Source organism: Taudactylus pleione, unplaced genomic scaffold (genome assembly GCF_031769625.1).
Source record: "Taudactylus pleione unplaced genomic scaffold, aTauple2 ptg000188l, whole genome shotgun sequence".
In the NCBI taxonomy this organism is placed as follows: domain Eukaryota; kingdom Metazoa; phylum Chordata; class Amphibia; order Anura; family Myobatrachidae; genus Taudactylus; species Taudactylus pleione.
In genome coordinates this window covers 5,739,265-5,765,872 of record NW_028284590.1, presented here as the reverse complement: position 1 = coordinate 5,765,872, position 26,608 = coordinate 5,739,265, and the positions used below count along the sequence as shown (strand labels likewise).

Below are 26,608 nucleotides of genomic sequence, written 5' to 3'. Positions count from 1 at the left end.
GCTAATTGCTATGTACAACTTGTGCTCTTTAGAAGGCTTTATAAATCTCTCCCACAATAGTGTGAATATTGAACAAACTGAGAAAATAAATCACTACTGTTATATCGCAAGCTGATATCTATATAATAAAGCCAACTGACATGTCCTGAAATGGGCATTGTGAATGGGGGTGCACACTGAGGACGCTTGCCTTCCCTGGTAATGGCTCAGCGCTGGGTGAAACAAGAAAATTGTGGCTGGTGTTATAAGGGAGAGATGGTGGCAGGCTGAGGTGACCCTGCATATGACGGGTTCATTTTTACTAGTGGAATAGGCAGAATGCAAATGGCTCTTTATCTTGCTTAGGGATGGGCGATGCCCGTGAGTGCGGTTGAAGCAGCATTGGAACACCATCATCGGCATGCCAAAATGCCCTCTGATCTCACCTCAAAATGAAGTATTTTTGTTTGCAGTCCCATAGGGGTGCGTACAAAAAAATACATGATCTTGGGGCTACTGTAAGTGCGGACTTTGCATGCACGCCAGCATAGACGACATCACTTTAATAGCTCAATTTGCTCAAACCGCACCCGAACCACTACCAGATCTGCTGAAACGCTGGGTGTACACACAAAACGGCATATACAAAAAACAGAGTTGCAGATGCACTATGCGATCATTACTGTATACATATAAATTTATAATATAGAATTTCAGAGGTAGTTTGCATATCAATGGCCACTGATACGGGCCTGCCCACCAGCGTCAAGGTCACCTCATTGAGCAGGTCCCTAACACTCTGGGGTTCACATCTGGGACGCAGAGCACCCCAAAAGTCAGCTCAGCCAAAGACCTCCCCAGGGCATCACTCGAAAAAAAGGGTGACAGTGAAGTTTATTACACACTCCTACCCATTCACACATATACTCACCTATATCCTGGCGCTGGTCTCCGCAGTAATCCACATACTTGGCAAAACAAAAAACGCCATACCCGAGCCACGAACGAGCTATGAATATGCGTGTTCCCACGCATACTCATAACTCCCGAATGACAGCTGACAGCACATTGAGGGAGCTTGCAGTCCTGAGAGCCAATCAGCGGCCGCGCTGACTGTAGAGCGGCCGCTGATTGGCTCCGGCTACTGACAGTTCCCACGTGGGCGAGTCACACCACGTGGGAACTGTCAGTAGCCGGAGCCAATCAGCGGCCGCTCTACAGTCAGCGCGGCCGCTGTTTGGCTCTCAGGACTGCAAGCTCCGTCGATTTGCCGTCAGCTGGCATTCGGCAGCTATGAGTATGCGTGGGAACACGCATATTCATAGCTCGTTCGTGGCTCGGGTAAGGCGTTTTTTGTTTTGCCAAGTACGTGGATTACTGCGGAGACCAGCGCCAGGATATAGGTGAGTATATGTGTGAATGGGTAGGTGTGTGTAATAAACTTATACTGGATACGGTGTGTGTGTTTTGTCTTTTTTAACTATTTATTTTACAGTGAAATTACAGGTTCCACATGTCTGCTGGCACTTGTAGTTCCACAAGTGCAAAATGGCGGGCATGCTGGCACTTGTAGTTCCACTGTAAAGTACAATAGTCTTACATTATTTGGCCCCCCTATTACCTCCATACCCACCGCTCCAGGGGTATGGGGATGAGCCCTAGGCTTCAGCATAAGCCTGTGGTGCTCGGGAGAGGGGGGACCCTTTTTTGGGGGGTCCCCAACTTCCCCGAGATCACCGGCTTGCGCTGACCGACTTGAGGTGTAATGCTTTGGACCTGGAGCCCCAGTGATTGGGTCTCCGGGCTGTGGCATTACACCCCAGTCGGTTAAGTCTGGTGCTGGTCTTAAATATAGGGGGTACCCCACGTCGTTTTTGCCCCCTATATTTAAAACCGGCACTAGTCCCTGCAGCCTGGTGTTGGTTTCTAAAATACGGTGGAACCCTACACATTTTGTTCCCCCTAATTTTTAGAAACCACCACTGGCTGCAAGCCTGGGGCTGGTTTGGCTTTTGGGGGGGGGACCTTATGTCATTTTTTTTGTAAATTTTTACTAATTTTTTTTACAGGTTAACAAAAACGGGAATTTTTGGGAAATATTCTAGGGGCCCCCCCTAAAGATGTCTAGACATGGGGGATCACTATGGGTACCCCCATTTTTAACTCCTGAAGGAAGTCGGGGTTTCTAATAGCCGCGGAAGGAAAAAAACACCTGGCAAAGCTATTTAAAAACCTGACTTTATTGTGCAGGCAAAAACGGGGGTACCCATAGTTATCCCCCATGTCTGGACATCTTTAGGGGGGTCCCAGGCATATTTTCCAAAAATTCCTGTTTTTTTCCTTAAATGGGGTCAAGGGTCATTTTTTAAAAAACAGGGATACATTTTCAAAGCACTATAGTAAGTGAAAAAAAATGCAGAATAGGGGTTTGGGGGTGTAGGCTTATAAAAAAAAAGCCTGTAGTTTTGGGAATGTCCCCTTAAAACGAAATGTTAAAAAAAAATTGACAAAAAAAAATCGGGACACCCTAAATAAAAAAATTAAAAAAATTGGGGTAAAAAAAAAAAATAGGTAAAAAAATTGCCAAACTAACGAAATTATTTCCGGTGGGGTCCCCAAGTATGAGGCAGGTGTTTTTTTCATTGCGCAAAGTAGCGGCAGGTGCATTTTTGCAGAATTTTTTAAAATTACCTTTAGGGACTTAAAAATATGCTAGCACCCATTTTCATGTACCCCAAATTTGATGGGACCACTTAAAAAAAACGAAAAAAAAACCTAAGTGCTCTTCTGCATCTCTTCTTCAATGTTGGGAAAAAAAACACCTGCGCAGCTATTTAAAAACCCTGACTTTCTTCTGCAGGCAAAAATGGGGGTACCCATAGTGATCCCCGAGATCTGGACATCTTTAGTGGGCTCCTACAATTATTTCTAGAAAATTCCAGTTTTTTTTCGCCGATCCAAGTATCGCCAGGTCCCGTTTTCGATGATTTAAAATTTAATACGGGAATAAGCGGGAGCGCGCGTGATACTTTTTCACTGTCAAAACCTCCGATGTGAGGCGAAAACCTCGCTGGCGAGGTTAACGTTTCATTTTGAATACCCCTCATAGAGGGGTATTCAATATGGGAGCGAAAAGTCCGTGCTGGACTTTTCGCTCCACATCGGAGATTTTTCAGGGATAAAATTTACGGGCGCACGCCCGCTTTATCCCCGTATCCAATATAAATCCTATGAAAATGGGACCTGGCGAAGTGGGATTTGCGATAAACTTTCGAAATTTTCCTGGAAAAAATTGTAGGACCCCCCTAAAGCTGTAAAAACATGGGGGATCACTATGGGTACCCCCGTTTTAGCCGGCAAATGAAAGTCGAGGATTTAAATAGCTCCGGCAGGTGCTTTTTTCCCCAACATTGAAGAAGTGATGCAGAAGAGCACTTAGGTTATTTTTTTCGTTTTTTTAAGTGGTCCCATCAAATTTGGGGTACATGAAAATGGGTACTAGCATATTTTTAAGTCCCTAAAGTAATTTTTACAAAATTCTGCAACTGTGCACCTGCTGCTATAAATCTATTCTAGAAAACACCTGCCGCCTACTTGCAGAATAGCCCAGAACCTATTTCCCTATTGTTAAACGATTTTTTCCCATTTTTTTTTTCAACCCAATTTTTAAATTAATTTTTTGGGGTGTCCCTATTTTTTTTTTTTTTTTTACACAGTTATTTTTAAAATGTCATTCCCAGGGGTGCAGGCTATTTTTTTTAAGCCTGCACCCCTAAACCCCAATTCTGCACTTTTTTTCGACACCTATTCAGTGGTGAAAAGTTATCCCCGTTTTTTTCAAAGACTTTTCGAACCTGCGAAAAGTCTTTGAAATTGAATACGGTGTAAAACTAAAACCTGCTATAATGACGTCATAGGTGCGAAATTAACGCAAAAATTGAGTTTTCGCTCCCATATTAAATACCCCTAATAGTGTAAATGTCACGAAAACCAGTAACGCTCCTTTTTAAATTAGCATCACATTTTTTTGACATTTTAAAATGTACCCGTGGTAAATAAAGTGCAATTGACAACAACACTTGGATGAGGCTTCGGATGATAATAGATAGAAGCTGTCACTATGTAACAGTAAACAGTGTATGATCAGTAGAGATCCTGGGAGTGGAAGGGGGTTTGCCCTGAGCAGTCACATGCCTTAGCTACATGAGTGTTTACAGGTAGTGTCAGGTAACAACCAGTGCACCTGAAAATACTCCGCGACTCAGGGAATAAGACCCAGATACAGGAGAGTAAATTACTGGACATCAAGACAGAACACAGGTAAATTATTTTGCTCTCATTCAGACAGGAGCAGGTTGCAGGATGTTTGGTTGTGTTTTATATGCTAGTGCTAGATTACAGGCTGAGCAGGCAAAGGTAAGAGGAACAATGGTTGGAGACTCTATTATAATAAATACATCAAGTTGGGGGGAGGGGGTAACTACTACACCTAGGCATTTACCATGCAAAACATTATCAACGCAATACTAGACAAACAGCAAAACAGTAGTCAAGCAATATATAAAGCTACTATACATGTTAATTTATTGGGCATACTAACATACTTTTCAAGGTGCGTACACACACAACGATGTAAGTAATGGACAATTTTCGTTGAACGATTTTCGTTCAGTTTTTCCCTTGAAAAAGTGAACGAAAATCGTTTTACAAAGTAGTTGGTTTTACTTTACATAATAAATGATTTTCTGTGTGTTGAAGGAAAAATGTTGCAACTTCTATTGAAAATCGTTCAGTTGGCCAGTCTGACTGAACTACAAACTACAATCGACAAACGTGAACGCACATGAACGATAATCGTTCATCGTTTTACACTGAACGATTATTTGAACGATTGAACGATAACGACATCTTTATAGTTAAATCGTTCAAAAAATCGGTGTGTGTGTACGCACCTTTAAGCTGCATACACACACAACGATTTTGTTACCAACGATTTTATGAACGATTATATGTCAGATTTTTTAAAGTGTAATGAACAATTTTTTTGAGCTACAAATGATTTTTGCATATTAACTTAATGAAAATCGTTAAGTTGGCCAGTCTGGCTAAACTACAAACGTGAACGCGCATGAACGATAATCGTTCATTGTTTTCACTCAGAAAGTGAACGATAAACGATATCGTTAACGATAATCATTCAAGAAATCGTTGTGTGTGTATGCACCTTTACTCTCTCCTAGATATGGCACCACAGTAGTTTTTCCCTCCATATATAGTTTATATTTAAACTACATATGATTAGGGACTAACCACTGATCGTATTCAATGTTCTGGTCCTTGTCATCCCTACTGATTATTAGCCAATCAGAATAGCAGGAGATTAGCACATTGGTTTTGTGGGAGGCAGTGGCTTGTCCACTGGTGTCCTATTATCAGTACCATGATATAAAGAGGGCAATGGGGGCAAGCAAGAAGTTACAGACTGAGATTAAGGGCCGTATTCAATTTGGAGCGAAAAGTCAGTTTCGGCAATACTTTTTCGCCGATTTAATTTATCCCTGTATTCAATTTCAGTGTCTTTTCGGCGGCGCGATAACGCAATGCAATGTAATAGGTGAAAAAGTTTTGCCTATGAATACCCGGCGGTAAAAAGTGCAGAATCGGGGTTTTGGGGTGCAAAATTGTGGCAAATCCCCTAAACCCTTTTTACACCCCCCTTGATGCTAATTGTGTCAAAAAATGCAAAAAAAACCCACTAAAGACACCCCAAAAAAAGCACTTAGAAAAAATGGTCGAAAAAACTCAAAGTTGGGATACAAAATAAAAAGTAACTAGATAGCTTTTGGGAGTGTCTGGAAGTGTGGGGGAGGTGTTTTGTGGATTGCAGGTGCTAGCTGAAGGTGCGTTTTTGGCGCTATTTAATGCTTTACTTGAGCAACTTGAAAATATGCTTGCACCCATTTTCATGTACCCCAAATTTGATGGGAATACTTTTTTTCTTCCACAAAAAAAGTTGCTACATGCTATTCTTCACCATTTGCTTAAAGACGCTAAATAGCTCCTATTGAGACCATTTAAAAAACCCAAATACCTTCAGCCGGGCTAATCGGGGGTACCCATAGTGAACCCCCATGTCAGCGCATCTTTAGGGGGTTGTCAGGCTGATTACCCCCAAAACGACATGACTTTTCGCCGATTTCAATTCTGCCGGGTCCCGTTTTCGCACATTTGCAATTGAATACGGGGATAAGCGGGGACACGCGCGATACTTTTTCGGAGGCTAAACCTCCGATGACGGCGAAAAGTCCGGACCCGGATTTTTCGCTCCAAATTGAATACGAGCCTAAGTAATTAAAGTAGAATATAGCGTATTATTGATATTCAGTAGTGATTTGAGGCTCCTGTCACAGATGCAGGAAGATTGTGATATGAAACAAAGTTTATACATTTAACGTTATTGGATATTTGGATGCAGTGAGATTGTGGTCGGTCATGATTTCGACAATATCTATGGGGACACTGAAATGCTGGGGGTGTTATCGGGACACGCTGGTAATGCTGATAACGGCATTACCAGCATGTGTAAACCTATATGGGCCTATTTATCATTAAATATTTGAGCCTATTCTCTGAAAACATCTGTTTATCGCGGTATACCTGTAAATATTAGATACCCCCCAGATGTATTATGGAGAAGATATCGACTGCAATCCCTATAGGTTTCTATGGGGGATACGATGCTGTTAGATTTACCAAGCTCCAGAATGCAAAGCATTCCGGAGATTAGTCCCTAAAGCTTACGCCATCTAAAATGGCACTGTGCCGCTGTAGCCTATGGACTAAATTTCTCAAAAATGACTGGGAGAGGGCTCAGAAGGAACCCTTCCTGGCAATGGCTGCCTTGCATTTGTGTGGTCTGTAGACCGTGTGTGCGCAGGAACCCGAGAGGGCAGTGCAGAGACTGCTGATACGGTCTCTTTATTCTGAGCACTTCGCAGGGGTGGGCTCCTTTCGGAGCCCCGGTCCCCGTGGCTGCTATTAAGAACATCCCGGCGCATACTGCAATGCCGTCATGGGCGCTAATATCGCTCCCAGATTGCATCGAGTATACAAATATTGAAAAGTAGGCCCCATAACACAGTCTCCTTTTAAAATGTGGTTAGCAGCTTTACAAGTGTGTTGCCAGGGCCGGCTCCAGGGGTTGGAGCACCCTGTCCAGGCTCTATCTAATGCGCCCCTACATCGCGCGCGATCGAAAATGGGGGCGTGGTCTAATTACCATAGGCCACGCCTCCTACGTGATGTTATTTGGAGGCGGGCCCGTATGGCACGCCTCCAAACAACGTCAGGCTGGGGGGGATCCTCACTAGCTGGGCTTCCCCCAGCCCTTTCCCGTCACAGAATGGATGCCGCGCGCAGCATCCATTCAGACTCCGGGGTCCAGCACCGCCACACAGCTGTGGCGGTGGGGGTCCCCAACCTCCCGATTTGACCACCCATGGGCCACTTCGGCCCATGGGTGGAACAGCAGGACAGTATTGACCCGCTGAAATCAGGATGTTGGGGAGGGGTGTGCCCTCTATGGGTGGCGCCCCTGTTCGACCGCACTGGTTGAACACCCCTAGAGCCGGCCCTGTGTATTGCGATAACAGCGCCGTCATTTAAGTGTCCCCATAATGACTGTTGACATCACAACGGTCAAACATTCTTAACGCTCCTGCTACAGAAACCCTAATGATTACACCCATTAATTGACTCACAGCATCTGTGTAATCCTTTTTGTACTGCTGTGTCATTATTTGTACAGTAAACTTCTGTATGTGTTTACTCAGCTCTAGAGATGTACTGCGGTACTTATGTGCTACAAAAGCCTTTGTACAGAACAAAATGATAATATTTGCTAAGATTAATTAACGGAATATCTTCGGATACTTCAGCATCAACTATGGGTGATTCACAGTAGTACGCAACTCAGTGGCATCTCCACTTGTCACTGATGGGGCACAGCTGGGTGGCTGCGGGGATTTCGCATGTAGGTCAGTTTAGTGATGGTGTGTAGACGGAACTGTGAGCTAAGGGCCTGATGCAGACCCGCTCGCGAGCGAAGGACGCTCGCAAGCGGGTCGATGGTGTCTGAATGCGCATGCGCATGATGGACGGTCCTCCGTCGTGCGCATGCGCGAGACCCGGCGAGCGTCGAGGAATTCGTCGCTCTGGGTCTCGCACCAAAGGGGGCGTGCTGTCGATGGTGACTGACAGCACGCCCCCTTTGGTGGGCGTGCCGGGGGCGTGGCTGCCAGACAGAGGCGTTCTCATGGGAACGCCTACCGTCTGAGTCCGGCCCCACTGAAATCACTAGTGATGTCAGTGGGAGTGATTTTGGCTCTGATAGAGCCAAAATCACTCCCATCAGCCAAAATGGGAGTGATTTTGGCTCTGATAGAGCCATCGCGACCATCATCATGGACGCTCGCTATAGCTGTGGGTGTAACCCACAGCTATGCGAGCGTCCAAGAGGCCGCTCCATTTTTAGGGAGGAGGGCCCTGATTCAGAGCGTTCGGCTCTGGATCAGGCCCTAAGTGCAGAGCTGTGCAGAGATGCGCCTGTTTTCAGATGGGTCTCTTGCTGGTGAAAGTGTGCACTGATAAGGATGCTGGCTATAAAACCAAGCATATGCATAGAGGTAGCACGGTCACATAGATGCGTACAAATTATGCTGGGCATACACTGTCAGATAAAATGTCTATCAGACCGACAGACATGTTATCTGACAGTCTCAAACCATCAGTTATCGTGGCCATGCATTGTGAGCTATGTCACAGTGTATGGCCGTACAATATATGAGTATCTGGGTTCCGCCCCTGGGGAGGATTCTTTTTTCCCCATAGCTACCTTGTGAAGGAACAGGGGCAATGTCAGCCGCTGCAGCGCATGTACTGCCAGATGCGGTCAACCAATTATTGTATCTGTCGGACAAGCTGAACGATTTCAGCATGCCTGACACACCATTAGTGGTAGCAGCGGCAATACACTGTACAGTTATAGCGGTTCGGGCAGATAATTGCATAGCAGGGCCGGGCTCCAGGGGTCGGAGCACCCTGTGCCAGCCCTCTTCACCGCGCGCGACCGAAATGAAGGTGTGGCCTAATTACCATAGGCCGTGCCCCCTGCATGATGTTATTAGGAGGCGTGCCTGCCTCCAAATAACGTCAAGCTGGAGGGAGCCCCACTAGCTGGGCTTCCCCCATCCCCTCTCCCGTCACTGAATGGATGTCGCGTGCATGCGCACAGCATCCATTCAGGGTCTTCGGGGTCCCCAACCTCCCGATTTGACCATCCGCGGGCCACTTCGGCCCACGGGTGGAAATCGGGATGTTGGAGAGGGGTGCGCCCACTATGGCTGCACAGGTCGAACACCCCTAGAGCCGGCCATGTTGTATAGTGCATACTTACCAACTCTTCCACAATGCCTGGGAGGCTCCCGGAAATCGTGTGACGCTCTCAGGCCCCCCGCAAGAGAGGGCAAGTCTACTGGATTGGATGCCAACCTCCCCCCGCACCCTCCCAACACATTTACCTGCTGAATCGCGTCATCTTAGCCCCGGTCCCTGCTTTACAATGCCGGAAATCTCAGCATTGTATAGTTGGGGGCGTGGTTGAAATGGCGCGATCTCGCCAACATGCACCCGCACCGCCCATCATTGCCACCGCCATGACCTGTGCAGCGCCGACCTGGCTGCACCCTCGCCGAGAGGGGGCAGCCAGAAAGTTGGCAAGCCCTGTAGAGTGCATGCCCAGCATTATTACATGGGCAAATGTCCACATTCTGGGGGTCATTCAGACCCGGTCGTTAGCGCCGATGCGCTCGGACCGGGTCGATGGCCCCCCACAGAGCATGCGCACGACGGCGCCGTCGTGCGCATGTGTGAGACCCACTACGACCGACAGCGCCGGTCGTAGCAGGTCTCTTTCCAAAGGGGGCGAGCTGTCGATGTTGATTGACAGCTCACCCCGTTTGGAAGGCGGGCTGGGGGGGGTGGCAGCCCAAACGGGGGCGTTCCCATGGGAACGCCTACCGTTTGGGGGCGGCCCCACTGACATCACTAGTGATGTCAGTGGAGAGCTTCCGGCTCAGACAGAGCCGAAAGCTCTCCGGGGCTTACGACAAGGGAGACCCTACCCTAGGGTCTTGTCGTAAGCCCCGATGGTCGCAATGGTCTTGGCCATCGCGACCATCACCTTAGGCGGTCGTAAGGCTGTGTGTGTTAACCCACAGCCTTACCAGCACAAAGGAGGACGTCTTGAAAATTCAAGACGTCCTCCCCTCATTCAGACCGACCGACCGCACGCTCTGTGCGTCCGGCTCTGAATGAGGTCCTCAGTTCTGTGTACATAATGAGGGAGCAATTGTGGTGGACTTGTATTCAACTCTGTATGAGGTCCTTGGTGAGCAGTGACATATGTTTAGTACTGTTATAATGATGGTAATTCATGCTATATGCTAAAATGACTTGTATCATATCTCTTATACAGCAGCCTTTTATCCAGAATGTTCAGAAACTATCAAGAAAACTCCATACAGACTCAGGGTCTGAGTTAGAGGTGAACGTAATGCATACTTGCCGACATTCAGCACCCTCATTCCGAGAGGGAGCTGAATGTCTGCAAACAGCGGGGGGCGTGGCCATGCAATTACTCTGTATTGGGGGCAGGGCCAGGGGTGTGACTGCACGATTGCATCATCGTGGCCCAGCCCCCTCTTCACAATGCCAAAATTAATGGCCCGAATCGCGTCACCGCCCCCCCCCCCCACTGCGGGGGTTTCTGTTAGTAGTTCGGGGGTGGGGGCAGTTGGCAGCCGGGAGGCTTGCCTGCCTTTCCGGAAGGGGGGGGGGGGGTCGGGAGCGGCACCCGATATTCGGGAGGCTCCCGACCAAATCGGGTGGGTAGGCAAGCCTAATGTAATACCAATTTTTGCAGTGTTGAAATAATTTTTGTATTGCGCATGCGTATGAGTCGCACTGCGATTGCGCCAAGTCTCATTACCGAAGGCAGTCGCAGTGAGGATTCGGATGCAGTGTGATTGACAGACAGGAAGCATTTTTATGAGGTAACCGGGGAAATGGTGACTGAAACACAGACGTGTCGCGACTATTTTGAGGGCGTGTCTGAGTGTGCGACTGCAAATTCATACGCAGTAGTTAAGGATCCGGCAGCATACTACCAACGGGCATGATTGCTCAGATCAATGATGCTGCGATGAATGATGCGTCTATGTACACAGCGGACTTGAGACACAGTTAGGAGGTGTCTCCTGGTGGCTGCGACATTTGCATATTTTTGCACGACTCCTGCGTACAAGACGCCCGCGTGATTTCCGTCCACCTCTGATTCAGGCCCTCAATCACCGACTGCTTCCTGCAACAGTGACAATGGGCCAGATTTCGATCCGGACACAAATGCCGATATTTTTGAAGATTGAGTGATTGTCAGCCATTACGCACGCGTGTAAACCGCACTGCACACCCGTAGTGGTTGAGTTGCGATTATACTCATACAGGGGATTCACTCACAAAGTGAGTGACGGGTCGTCAGCATTTGGAGGAGGTAACTGAGAGGCTAGAGAAACGCAGGCGTGTAGGGACCATTTAAACATGGTTTTCTGGGCGTCTATAAATTAGCCACTGTGCCAGAGGCGTATCTATAATGGGTGCAGGGTGTGCCATGCACACGGGTGCCTGGGTCCAGGAGGGCCCACACTGCACCCATACTTTCTAATACTTACCTCTCCAAAGTCCCACGTTTGGCCGGAGAGACGCTACACAAAATGCGTGGAAAATGTCCGTCGCGGCCATTTTCCCTCCCGGCGTCCTGCACATGCACAGTGGAGAAATCACCTTGAAAATGGCTGCTGCGCCATTTTCCCTGTGTCCTGCGCATGCGCAATAGACTCCGGGCACAGACCTGTCATTGCGCCGCTACTGCCGTAGAGAGTGGAGGGGGCCCTGGACGGTGAGTGAACACAAGCCCCCTCCTCTCTTAATGCCCCCCTGCACTGCGTCTCTGCTCGCAGCAGGAGAGCCCCCTGTGTGTGTGGAGACCTGCTATGTTTGCGACAGCTTAGACTTACCCAGAAGGCTGATGGCCGCCTGATCAGCGTTCGATGTTTCTGATATTCCTGGTTTTGTGTGTGAAATGTTAGCAGTGAGGGGAGTGCCAGTAGCATTGTGGAGAAAGATTGTTTCTTATTTAACATGTAATTTATTATATATCCGCTCATGTACAGTATGTAAAAAAATAAAACAGGTGTGTTTATATAGTGTAATTCAAGCACTTTATTATTAGCTATAAATATTGTTGCTATACAGCAAAAACAATTACAGATACAAATTAATAGACTCCCGATAATACCTGGATTAGCAAAAGATTTAGGACCTGATTCAGACCCGCTCGCTAAGGTGTGATCGCTCGCTCTGAGCGATTTTCACCCGTCTGTGCATGCGTATAATTCGCAGTGCGCGTGTGCAAGCCAGTCTTTGCGTTCTGTTTTTGGTTGCTCGTAGGCCACTATCAGGTCGCTGCTTTGAGTGACAGATAGTGCCGTTTGTGGATGGTAACAGGGGAAGGTGCTTGTAAACGGGGGAGTGGTGTTGCGGACGCAGGCGTGTCAGGCCGCCAAAATGCCGTTTAAAGGACGTGCATAATTAGCAAAGTAGCGTCATTGGTCACGTCACCTACATGTATTTCAGGCCGCACTGATTGCTGTGCTTGCGGCGGGTTAGGGAAACCTCAAAGGCTGCGAGCAGCTCCGATGGCTCTCGATGGTCCCGATTAATCCTACATTTCCCGGAGATGACGTGTGTTGCGAGTGGCAAGGGGGCGTCTATATACACTTGCGATCGCACTTTGCCGTAGCTCGCTAAAACATAGTGGGCATCCTTACGCGACGCACTGGGAGCACTTCATTTCAATTTCCGGCCCCTTTTTGCCAGCGAGCGACCAAAACTTGCGAGCGGGTCTGAATCAGATCCTTAGTGTACTGCAAACAATCGGTTATGTACTCCAGTTGTGTTACTTATAATGCAAATTGGTTATTGTTCTATTAAACAGCCACGGTGAGAATGGTGGACACCTCCCTAGTGGATCACATGACGAGGCTGAAACTGAAACTATTGGAGAAGGTGAGTTAGTAGTATGGATTACCGACCCCTCCTGCCATCCCTCTGTATCGTCTCCTTCCATCACAGGAGAAACGCCCATCTTTTTTTTTAATATATATATTTTTTTATTTATCACAATAAATAAAAATAAACCGAAACACTGGTCCTGACTCAGAGACGGACGCCATGGCCCAGCCGCTGCGTTTGTGCTAAAATATACAACAGTCTCATTAGAGGCATCTTAAGTAAAAGAACACCCACGACGGTTTCTCTTATCGGCTGCTGCGTTCGATGATGAAGTAGCGGCAGATCACCTGGTGAACAGCAGACATCTGAGTAACCCTCGAGTTACTCAGGATGTCCAGCAAAATCACGCTGCTGGGGCCAGTGACACTGCGTCCAAGGACACCGCTACTGGCAACAGCACGCCCTGAAAACGGGGATGACAAGACTCAGTTTTCTGGAACACACCCCGTCGCTGCCCCCCAAATGCCAGCAGTGTGTCAATCACGTCGTAGAAACAGATCAGCACGTGCGTAGTTCTGCAAACATCGGAGATTTAGGTAAATATCGAATTTCTGAATTAGGCACATTGTGTACACAAGGATAAAAGAAGAACATTGGACAGAAACATTAAGCAACGCTATGGAAGTGATAACATTACATAAGGCTGTAAACATCAATGATGTGTCACCATTAGAGATGGCTCCTGAGAGAATGTCTCGATACAATGTCTCAAATCATTTAGATCAGTGATTTGCAACCTTTTTCAACTTGAGGCACACACCTCAAGATTTGAAAATTGCCAAGGTACACCATCCGGCAATGCGGTGTGCGAGACAGATGAAAAAACATACACATTGGCCTCCGCAGGAATAAGACACACATACAGTGGCCTCAGCAGGAATAAAACACACATACATTGGCCTCCGCAGGAATAAAACACGCATACATTGGCCTCAGCAGGAATAAAACACACATACATTGGCCTCCGCAGGAATAAAACACACATACATTGGCCTCCGCAGGAATAAAACACGCATACATTGGCCTCCGCAGGAATAAAACACACATACATTGGCCTTCGCAGGAATAAAACACACTACATTGGCCTCCGCAGGAATAAAACACACTACATTGGCCTCCGCAGGAATAAACACACACTACATTGGCCTCCGCAGGAATAAACACACACTATATTGGCCTCCGCAGGAATAAAACACACTACATTGGACTCCGCAGGAATAAAACACACTACATTGGCCTCCGCAGGAATAAACACACACTACATTGGCCTCCGCAGGAATAACACACACTACATTGGCCTCCGCAGGAATAAGACACACTACATTGGCCTCCGCAGGAATAAAACACACTTCATTGGCCTCCGCAGGAATAAGACACACTACATTGTCCTCCGCAGGAATAAAACACACTACATTGGCCTCCGCAGGAATAAAAACACACTACATTGGCCTCCGCAGGAATAAACACACACTACATTGGCCTCCGCAGGAATAAACACACACTACATTGGCCTCCGCAGGAATAAACACACACTACATTGGCCTCCGCAGGAATAAGACACACTACATTGGCCTCCGCAGGAATAAGACACACTACATTGGCCTCCGCAGGAATAAAACACACTATATTGGCCTCCGCAGGAATAAAACACACTACATTGGCCTCCGCAGGAATAAAACACACTACATTGGCCTCCGCAGGAATAAAACACACTACAATGGCCTCCGCAGGAATAAAACACGCATACATTGGCCTCCGCAGGAATAAAACACACATACATTGGCCTTCGCAGGAATAAAACACACTACATTGGCCTCCGCAGGAATAAAACACACTACATTGGCCTCCGCAGGAATAAACACACACTACATTGGCCTCCGCAGGAATAAACACACACTATATTGGCCTCCGCAGGAATAAAACACACTACATTGGACTCCGCAGGAATAAAACACACTACATTGGCCTCCGCAGGAATAAACACACACTACATTGGCCTCCGCAGGAATAAACACACACTACATTGGCCTCCGCAGGAATAAACACACACTACATTGGCCTCCGCAGGAATAACACACACTACATTGGCCTCCGCAGGAATAAAACACACTACATTGGCCTCCGCAGGAATAAAACACACTACATTGGCCTCCGCAGGAATAAGACACACTACATTGGCCTCCGCAGGAATAAAACACACTACATTGGCCTCCGCAGGAATAAACACAGACTACATTGGCCTCCACAGGAATAAACACACACTACATTGGCCTCCGCAGGAATAAACACACACTACATTGGCCTCCGCAGGAATAAACACACACTACATTGGCCTCCGCAGGAATAAGACACACTACATTGGCCTCCGCAGGAATAAAACACACTATATTGGCCTCCGCAGGAATAAAACACACTACATTGGCCTCCGCAGGAATAAAACACACTACATTGGCCTCCGCAGGAATAAAACACACTACAATGGCCTCCGCAGGAATAAAACACACTGCATTGGCCTCCACAGGAATAAACACATATACAGTACATTGGCCCCAGAAATATAAAACACACATACTTTGCCCCCACAGGAATAAAACACATACATTGGTCCCCACAGAAAAAATAACATTGGCTGTCCCCCACAGAAGCAAAAAAACTCCCACAGAAACAAAAACAAAACAAAACACATTGCTCCCCACTAACACATAAAACATGGCTGGTCCCCACTAAGAAAAGAAAACATGACTGGCCCCCACAGAAACAAACAAAAAAACACATTGCTCCCCACCTTGTCACTTACACACTGCAGCAGGCGAACGAGGGTGCGGGCGGGCTTCCAGGCAGGCGGTTGGGCAGGAGGTAAGAGAGAGAGAGCGCGGACTGGCTGTTTGGCGCAGATCGCTGGCTGGATGGATGGCTGGAGGAGTGTGCAGGAAGGCAGCGGCCAACGCAGCGTGCGTGACCTGTGATGTCACACCGCCGCACACGTCACAACCGGCCACGGCACACTAGTGTGCCGCGGCACAGCGGTTGAAAACCGCTGATCTAGATGTTCGAATGATTCGAGTCACTTAAAGTTTGTTGTGTGGAGACAGCCGCCTCTCTAGCCTCTCAGTCAGTCACAGTGAGAGGGAGCCGGGAGGCAGAGGTTACAGTGTGTCAGTCATTACTGACTGTAGTCTGCGGCAGCTCCGGCAGTCGGAACACGTGGATGTGATCCTGCCAGTGCCAGTGTGCTCATGCCACGGTTGCCTTCATGCAGCTACCGCCGGGCGCTGTGCACTGAGTCAGAGCAGACGGATATCAGCATTGCAGGGCTGCAGGGGGCGGAGCTGTCAGCAACTCACTTGGAGTCGTGCTTCTACCACCGGGGTGTATAACATGGACATTAATTAACTGTCCACAACTTTCCCCCACCTAACCCTTTCCAAGACATTGGAATAATTCCACCATAAAAATAGACTGACAATAAACAGGTACTGTAATGTATGTATCTGCTGTACATCTGTATTAGGTGTGTGCGAGTAGTACCATCGTGCAGAGGGCACCGTCGCTGTGCCACGGTCCCTGCATCTGGCTAGCAGGGTGTAACGGCACCCTGCAGCCATTATCTCTGCTGCAGTGCCATCCGGAGCATCCTGCCCTGTTACGGCACTGAACCCTGCAAGCAGTATACAGTGTGGAAGAGTCAGCACGGAGGTGACCGGGACTAAACTGTCATTAAGCTTTGCTCGTGCTAAAAAAAACTAAACCTAACCTCCCGGGGGGGGGGGGGTGCCTAACCCTAAATCCCCCCTGGGAACCCTAAACCTAACCCCCCCGTGGCTATCCGCACGCGGCACCCCTTGGATCGGGAAGCCGGCTGTCTGGATTAGGTCCACCGGCTTCCCGGCTGCATACCGTGATATCATTAGGGAAACTAACACACTGTGGGATCACAATGCTACAAATTACACATCATTGCTTTACTAATAAGGGAAACCAGCAAATTGCCCAAATGATAATTATTCCCCTTTTTGTTCGCAGAAATTAGAAAATGAGCGCGAGATTGCAGACGATTCCTCTGACACAGAGCCCGTTACAGCAAGTAAGAATGGGAAAATTCAGGGCAAACTTGCAGGACTACTCCGATTATAGCACAGTTATAGAATAATGACACAGGTATCTGTCCTTCTCATCATGGAAGAAGGAGTGGGCTTTAGATGCTTGGGAGAAGAAATAGAAATCTTGTATGTATATGGTGATGTACAGTGGTGAATGTTACCTCACCAGTAAGCCTGTGCAATGTGGGCCTGATTCAGCAGTGCATGCTAGTGCACTGCTGAACGCAGATTCCCGATGTTCGGGATTCTGCGCAGGCGCCAGACCCGTTCTGCGCATGTGCAGAACAGGTCTGCGAGTACGCTTGCAAACTGGCAGCAGACTGTCAGTGATTGACAGTCTGCTGCCATCTGGGAGCGCGGAGGGGGCGGACGACAGCCTCCATTACCTGAAACGGAGGTGTGTCGCCGCCGTTGGGGGGAGGGAAGAGGCCAGGATCTCCGTCGGGTGATGGAGATTTCCTGGCCTCTTCCTCTAAAATGCGGTGGCCGACTGTGGGACCATATGGGTCACTGCAGCTGGCCGATGGTACGCAGATTAACTGATGCTGCGTTGAACAAAGCAGCTCAGTTAAGTAATGCACAAGGGGCGTGATGCCTCCTGCTGTATTACCACATCTGCAAAGGATCGCAATTGCAAAGCTGCCTGAGTGCATACATCATATATCTATAGCCTGCGTGCATACATCATATCTATAGCCTGCGTGCATACATCATATATCTATAGCCTGAGTGCAGCTTTGCAATTACGATCAGTGGCGTAACTATAAATTTTGCTCCCCCATGCCAAAAAAGTTTCAAGCGCCCCCCCCCACCCAAAGATCAAACACACCCAAAGACTACGTTTAAGGTGTGTGGTTACATGATACAGCAACGTGCCTTACACATTATGACACACTAAGTAATGCCACTTATAATACAGTGTGCCACACCAGAATGCCCCTTACAACACATTATGCCACACCGGAGTGCCCCTTACAACACATTATGCCACACAGCAATGTCCCTTACACATCCCACACAATAATGCCACATATAACACATAATGACATACAGTAAAGCGCTTATAACAAATTTATGCCATGCTGTAATGCCCCTATTTCACATTATGCCACACTGTAATGCCACATACAACAGATTATGCCACATACAACACATTATGCCACACAGTAATGCCCCTTACACATTATGCCACACAGTAATGCTCCTAATAGCACATTGTGCACACAGTAATGCCAAATACACATTATGCTAAACAGTAATGCCCATTACATCCCACCCTGACAGATCTACTTCACCAACCCTCCTTTCTGCTCCTGCCAGTCCGTCACCTCAGCTCAAGACAGGTTGCACAGTTTTTATGTCCGTGTAGAACCAGATTATTGGGAACATAGTTTATAACCTGTAAACTGTGTATCAAATTAGTGCCCCTTATACAGTGCCCCCTGTAGTTGTGACCCAAAATGCAATGCCCCTATACTAGTGCCCCTTATGCAATGCCCCCTGTAGTAGTGCCCCTTACGCAATACCCCCTGTAGTAGTTTCCCTTTTGCAATGCCCCCTGTAGTAGTTTCCCTTTTGCAATGTCCCCTGTAGTAGTGCCCATTATGCAATGTCCCTGTAGTAGTGCCCCTTATGCTATGCCCCCTGTAGTAGTGCCCATTATGCAATGCCCCCTGTAGTAGTGCCCCTTATGCAATGCCCCCTGTAGTAGTGCCCATTATGCAGGGCCCCCTGTAGTAGTGCCCATGATGCAGGGCCCCCTGTAGTAGTGCCCATTAAAGTAGTACCCCTGTAGTAGTGCCCATTATGCAGGGCCCCCTGTAGTGCCCCTTCTAGTAGTTAGCCCCCTGTAGTGTCCCTTCTAGTAGTTAGCCCCCTGTAGTTAGCCCCCTGTAGTTAGCCGCCTGTAGTTAGCCCCCTGTAGTTAGCCCCCTGTAGTTAGCCCCCTGTAGTTGCTCCCCCCCTCAGCGCGCACACAAACAAACACACACACACAAAAAAAAAAAAACACAAACACTTACCTTTATCCCCGCTCCAGTGCTGCTGCCGTCCATACCCCGGCGTCCGCTCCTTGGCACTATGAGAGTGACGTCATTACGTCACTCCCATAGTGCTCTGCGGGACCCGGAAGACGGAGGGAGCTCCGACCTCCGGCTGCCGCCGGGGGTTTGAATAGGAGCCGGGCGCCCGCTGGTAACACACTCAGCGGGTGCCCGACAGATGGAGGGTGCAGGGGGTGCGACCGCACCCCCTGCACCCTCCGTAGTTACTACTACTGCCCCCGTCGCCCCAAGCTACCCAGCGCCTCCAAGCCACCACGGGGGCTGCGGGGGCAGTAGTTACGCCACTGATTACGATCCTTACAAAATCAGGCTCTGTGTGTTTACCCTGGCAGTGGCTTCCCATTGGAAGCACTACTTGCTGATCACACATAGGACAGGCAGTCCCGCAGGGTGGTGTTTTCTCCCCTCTGGGATTCAGTACACTGCAAATCTGCAACTGTCTCAGCCGGCGTCTTGCGCACCTCCGGCAGGAACATCGGAAACGTCGGTCGCACATCGAACTTCTATGCTGTCTCAGACAGAGCAGCTGTCCTAAGACGCCAGGGCCTCTCCAGCTGCAAACAAATTTAAAAATAGTGTATGCGACATTGGATGCATCTCAATCATATGTGCCAGGATTATGTTAGGTGTACATCATATACAGGAGGTGTCCACATACATCTAACCTCCTGGTGCATTAAACAGCCCTTCTAGTCGCGCCATGCCGTGACTCTGTAGAGCGTATTTTCGTGCAACTTTTTACCTTCAAATGCATCTTATTCGCAAAATGTTGTGAATAGGACGCACAGACAGCTTCTGCTGCATAAAATGATATGCGGCATGCCTATATTCTGTGTGCGAATGCGGCTGTATATGTATGCGAAATGCTACGTTACAGTGTTACAGCCGCTGACAGTGTAACGTAGCATTTCGCATGCAGATATAACCACACACAGAATATAGGCATGCTGCATATCATTTTAATCCGCAGAAGCTGCTTGTGCCTCCTATTCACATCACGCTTTGTGAATAAGACACATTTGAAGGTATAAAGTTTCAGGGAAAGAAGCTTGGCGCTACCAAGTCTCACGGCTCTCACGCGTTATGTTTAACGCGACTTGTAGCGCATGGGGGTAAGATGTATGTAGACACATCTGTGTGTACATGTACTTACATACAACCTGGTCATAAGCAGAAGAAAAGTTTTTGTCATTTGTAGTGCCAGTGAAAGACGCTCCTGCCATTTGCTTTCAATGAAATTAAATAAATAAATAAAACCCTATATAATACAGCAGACATGATCTTACTTCTCGTGTACGAATAAAGGTGCGTACACACTAGACGATTCGTTCCATGAGCGATACCGTCTCATGTGTCCCCGGCAGGGGTGTGCTCAGTGTCGTTAACGACATTGAGCACACACACACACTGAACGATATCATGAACTATGTCGTTCAGTGCTGGGCACCCATCCTCATCCCCGAACATGCAACAACCTGACAATATCATCAGGTTGGCCTGCATGTTTTGGCGATGAACGACCCGCGGGAACGCGCACCGTTGTTCATTCGTCGTTATCGTTTATTGTTCCCCCATGGACGATCTAGTGAACGTCTGAACGATAACGATATCGTTCAGTCGCTCAAAACATCGACCAGTGTCTATGCACCTTTACTCTGAATTCGCAATCAGCCGATGACAAGTAGTTACAGTAGCTATTGCTGGCAACCACCATCATCAGTGAGTATTTTTAGCAGCCCTCAAGCACTCGCCTATGACAGGGCTACTGACGGGCACCTCTGCCAATTACGCAATGACACTCGGTGGTAGATTTACTAAACAGAATATCAAAGGCGCTGCTGATCGTTCGACTTTGACCATTTAAAAAAATGGCAATAGTAATGAATGCTAAATCAGGTTTGTTTAGCATTAATTACTATTACTGTTTGAGATCCATCGATCAATGCCGTTTATCATCACCGGCATTGGTGTACAAGTTTCTTTGTGGTTATGAGCTGCATCGATTTGTGTGTTTTCCGCCAAATTGACAAACATCCAACTCAGCATCAGCCTCTCAGTTGTTTGATGGCATAATCCATCTCAGAGAGAGAGCTGACGGGTCCAGTAGCAATTATAGGATCATTTAACATTGTTATTTGTTCTCAGGGAGCTATGATGGACAGGAAGAGGCCTTGCAATCTGCTTTGCGCAGGAGGAAGGATCTGCTGCATAAACTGCGAGTAAGCTAACGATGTTACTGCATACTTGCCTACTTTTGAAAAAGCATTTCAGGGAGATTGTGAAAGCAGCAATTATGAGCACAATATTAAATTGGGCGTGTACTGCTACATCTGAGAGGCGTGTCATAACATTTATTTACATGTTAATTTAAATGAGACCCAAAGCAGTTAGTAATATCTACTTGTTGATGAAAACACACTGATACTTTTCAGAAAATATATGTAGCCATAGGGATCATTGTGCCTTATAACCAATGCAGGGAAATTATACTAATGATCCCATTTGAATGTAGATAAGTTTTTTTTAAATATTTATATATACATAAAAAGTAGATATGGACCGGCACTCCTCTAGCGTGAGTAAAACTGCCCAGGTGCCTTCTGGAAAAGTTATTTGAACGGTTTGGAAGAAACATCGGCACTCAGGGTCTTGTCAAAAAATCAACGAGGTGTATTCACATATAGATCACAGCATGGTTCCAACATTTCGAGTCTCGTAGCCCCTTTGTCAAGGTGAGTGATAACTCACCTTGACAAAGAGGCTACGAACCTCAAAATGTTGGAACCATGCTGTGATCTATATGTGAATATACTTCGTTGATTTTTTGACAAGACCCTGAGTGCCGCTGTCTCTTCCAAACCGTATATATATATAACGGCTTCATAATGGGGGTAAGATGAAATCAGGGAGATTGCTAGGCTCTTCAGGGAGTCTGGGAGATTGCTACTATTTCAGGGAGTCTCCCTGACAATCAGGGAGAGTTGGCAAGTATGTGTTACTGGTACAGAAAAGGCACACCTCTCATATATAGGACTTATTCATCATGGAAGGCCACATGCCGTATGCAAGAAATGTTCACACATCCATAGACAAAAACCTGAGAACTGTTTTCACCATCTCAGAGAAGGTGACAAGTTGTGCAAAATCCCTATTTTTGGTTTAGAACCCCTTGGACAACCCCCCCCCCCCCTAATGACAAATTAGGATAAAACATTTTTTTAATTAGATTTATTTGGCCAATAATTACCTGTAATTTTTGGGGAGAAAAAGTGAAAAGTGAGAATTAAGAATTAAAAGTGAAAATGGGTTTAAAGTAGTGGGTGTGGTATTTTGGGGGGCTGTATGGATGGGACATTTGTTTTAAACATTGCAGGTAGCTGCACCTGGTGTATATTTAAAAAAAAATATATATATTATTAAAAATTCATTTTTTTTTACTGAAAAATATACTTGCACCCATTTTAATGTACCGTATATACTCGAGTATAAGCCGAGTTTTTCAGCACATTTTTTGTGCTGAAAAAGTACCCCCTCGGCTTATACTCGAGTGAAGTGTAGCGCTGACAGGACGGAGTTCGGTCAGCGCTACACACTGCCAAACACACAGCCGCCGGAGCCGGCAGCTGCGTGTTTGCTGTAATCAGCAGCCGCTGAGAGTCTGTCAGACTCTCAGCGGCTGCTGCTGCTCCCACTGCGGGAGCCATCTTCCGGCTCCCGCAGTGGGTAATGGGAGTGACATCATTAGTGACGTCATTAGGGGGGGACTACTACAGGGGGCGATTACTACAGGGGGCACTAAAAGGGGGGATTACCACTGGAGAAACTACCAGGGGGGATTACCACTGGGGAAACTACCAGGGCGGGATTACTACAGGGGGCACTAAAAGGGGGGATTACCACTGGGGAAACTACCAGGGGGGATTACCACTGGGGAAACTACCAGGGGGGGATTACTACAGGGGGCACTAAAAGGGGAGATTACCACTGGGGAAACTACCAGGGGGGGATTACTACAGGGGGCACTAAAAGGGGGGATTACCACTGGGGAAACTACCAGGGGGGGATTACTACAGGGGGCACTAAAAGGGGGGATTAGCACTGGGGGAATTACCAGGGGGGATTACCACTGGGGGCACAACCAGGGAGAATTACTACTGTGGGCACTACCAGGGGGATTACTACTGGGGGCACAACCAGGGGAAATTACTACTGGGGGCACTACCAGCTGCTGCATTTCCCACCCTAGGCTTATACTTGAGTCAATAAGTTTTCCCAGTTTTTTGTGGTAAAAGTAGGTACCTCAGCTTATATTCGGGTCGACTTATACTCGAGTATATACGGTACCCCTAATTTAACTGCAGCATTTATTTTGTTAAAAAAAAATTGTTATACAAATATGCATATAACAGCTATTTGACACAATTTAAGAATAATTAATACTCTAATACACTTCTAAAGTGATTTCCTATGTCAGTTAGCCTTTTTTTATGGGATACAAACAGATTTCCACAAAATGTGCTGTACTTTTCGCAGATTACTCCATGAATAGTTTTTATTGCAAATGCGTTTTGCATCATTTGTAATATGATAGGGTGAAAAACAGGAGCGCACATAGACAAAAGATGCGAAAATATTGCACCAAAACACCCGAAGTTTGCGAAAACTTCACTGACATTAAGTTTTTGCTTTATCGCGTCTAATTGAATTCCCCCCATAGACTAATTTAAATCTATTTGCCAATCAACCACTGTAGAATTACTGTGTCGATATCAGATCTCATTCGTGTGCGACAAAACTATTAGATTCAGTGTTACATGTGCCAGTAGCAGTTACTCCAAAACTTCCAAAATTGTCCAAAGCCTACAAATATGTCCTCCCAGCACCTCCAAACCACAACCCACCATTTTACAAGCTTGCAAAAAGCCATGTTGTACTCACTTTCCAATTATAACGTCAAAAGGAAAAAAAAATATTTACAGTATAAATCATTTCTCAATGTTTTTTTTGATGGAATGTAGAAAAAAAAAAAATCTGGCTAATAACCGAACAAATTAAAAAATAAATGTTTTATAGAAAATAACAACGCACTTAATTATTACAGTGATATTGGTGATATTGTTGAAGTTTGTAAATAAAATTTAAATACAGGAACATTTCACTGTTAATTACTGGCTCCATGGAGGTATGTGCAGCATACTTGCCGACATTCCGCTCCTCCTTTCAGGGGAGGGAGCAGAATGTCTGCGCACACCGGGGTGTGTGGCCGGGTAATGATGCCGCATTGGGGGCGGGGCCATGTGTCATCGTTGCCCTGCCCCCTCTTCACAATGCCGAAAATAATGGCATTGTGAAGGGGCGGGCCACTATGACACGCTTCAGCGTGAATTGCGTGGCAGCCGGGAGGCTTGCCTGCCTTTCCAGTGGGCCGGGAGCGGCACCCGATATTCTGGAAGGCTCCTTGCCAATTCGGGAGGTTAGGCAAGCCTGGTGCAGTAGAGAAGCAAAAGATACTGTATAGGCAGGGCTGCTGTGTGATTTTCCAGCAGGACTGGGCGGAAGTCACTCGCTTCGTCGTAGCGTAGATGCCGTGAATGGAACCACAGGGAAGCAAGTCAGGTGATTGCTGTAGAGGCTGCGGCAATCACCTGACGTGCTTCCCTATAGCTCCACCCATAGCATCCACACCACAGAGGGAGCACGCGTCAGAGGTCACTTCCTCCTAGTTGACTCGGTAGTACTGCAGCCAGGTGAGCTACCAAAATTAAGGCCACGAGCTACCGGTAGCTCGCGAGCTACAGGTTGGAGACCACTGCTTTAATGTAAATAATTGTTACATTAATTGGGGGAAAGTTACTATGAAAAAATATTTTTAAAAAGTGATATGTTTTTAGTGTTCACTCTAGGTCCGGCAGAAGGCAGGGCGCTGGACCTAGAGCTGGGGCACTTCTGCGCACGCCCGAATAGGGGCATGGCCAAAGAAAAGGGGGTATGTCCTTATGACGCGCCCCCCGTTCGTCACTCCTGGGGGCGTGCCCGGCACTTACGGACATGCCGGACAGCCCCCAAGCGCTGCAGTCACAGTGAATGGATGCCGGGCGCATGAACGCTGCGCCGCCGTTTTGACCACCCGCGGGACACTGTGACCCGCAGGTGAAGACAGAACCCGCATGCTGTCTCAGCGGGGCGCCGTGCTGGAGGGCAGGGTGCTTTCTGCCCTTCAGAAATAAGGCAGGGCTCGGCGCCCCACTAAAACAGCCTGGCGGGAACGCTATGTTTTATATATGATACCAAAAGAAAGCCTTATCTGTTCTGAAGAAAAGTTACATTTACTTTAAGTTAAGTTATTTTCGTAGAAACTGTCAGATCAGGACAACGGAAGATTCAGGGGTATAGGTAATAGCCTGCGGACTGCAGGCATCGGACAGTTCCGAGCGAGTCTGGACTATGTTTTAAAGTAGCAATCATGTTAAAGGAAAAAGTAGGTTTGTTTTATCTTTTATATGATTGCTGCTTTAAATCATTGGCCAGACTCGCTGGGAACCCGCTGATGCCTGCAGTTCGCAGACTATTACATTTACCCCTCAGTCTGCTGATAAATGGAAGAAAACGGTCTGATAGGAAAGGGTTACAATTGTGTTCATCTTCTGTTTGGTTTTTTTTCCCACTGTTTTGGCTCTTCTCACATAGGAGCAACACCTCCTGGAAGAGATAGCACGGCCTCATACCTGGGAAGGAACGCGGAGAAAGAAAACAACTATAGAACCATCGCATCAGTTCCCCCCGATGCACATCTACCATACGTCTCCTCCACCGGAGCCCCCTATGCGCTATTACCCTCCACCACCTCCGCCACCTCCACCCGAGCCTCCGAGAATCATCCAGCAACAGGTATGCACACAAATGTTTCCATATAAAGGGTCTGCTGTGTAAATATATTGCTCGTTATGGGCCTGATTCTGAAGGGTATATTTACTAAAGTGAGCGTTTTTATAAATGGAGATGTTGCCCATAGCAACCAATCAGATTCTACTTAACATTTAACTAGCACCTTCTAGAAGATAATAGCTAGAATCTGATTGGTTGCTATGGGCAACATGTCCACTTCTAAAACACGAATGGAAATCGCTAGTGGGCACTGATCGTTGACGGACCACACTGTCCGTGAAATAGGCGTTTCTGGGAGGTGACAATGAAATCACACAGAAGTGTCGCATCTTGTGGGAGCGTCATGAGAGCATCTTAGGCATGTTAGCTTCTGTGCTTGGTCGCAGCGGAATT

General features: G+C 47.3%; 1 protein-coding gene across 3 annotated transcripts in view; it reads left to right on the top strand.

Annotated features, from left to right (window-relative positions):
• The first annotated feature begins 4,217 nt into the window (after window positions 1-4,217).
• CUNH21orf58 (chromosome unknown C21orf58 homolog) overlaps window positions 4,218-26,608 on the top strand; it is a 30,660-nt gene continuing 8,269 nt past the window's right edge. For all 3 annotated transcript variants that reach the window (XM_088476395.1, XM_088476392.1, XM_088476394.1), the window contains exons 1-5: window positions 4,218-4,299; window positions 13,091-13,161; window positions 17,191-17,251; window positions 21,476-21,549; window positions 26,018-26,218. In XM_088476395.1, the coding sequence (XP_088332521.1) occupies window positions 13,102-13,161; window positions 17,191-17,251; window positions 21,476-21,549; window positions 26,018-26,218 (396 nt within the window). In that variant the 5' untranslated portion in view covers window positions 4,218-4,299; window positions 13,091-13,101. The remainder of the gene's footprint in view (window positions 4,300-13,090; window positions 13,162-17,190; window positions 17,252-21,475; window positions 21,550-26,017; window positions 26,219-26,608) is intronic.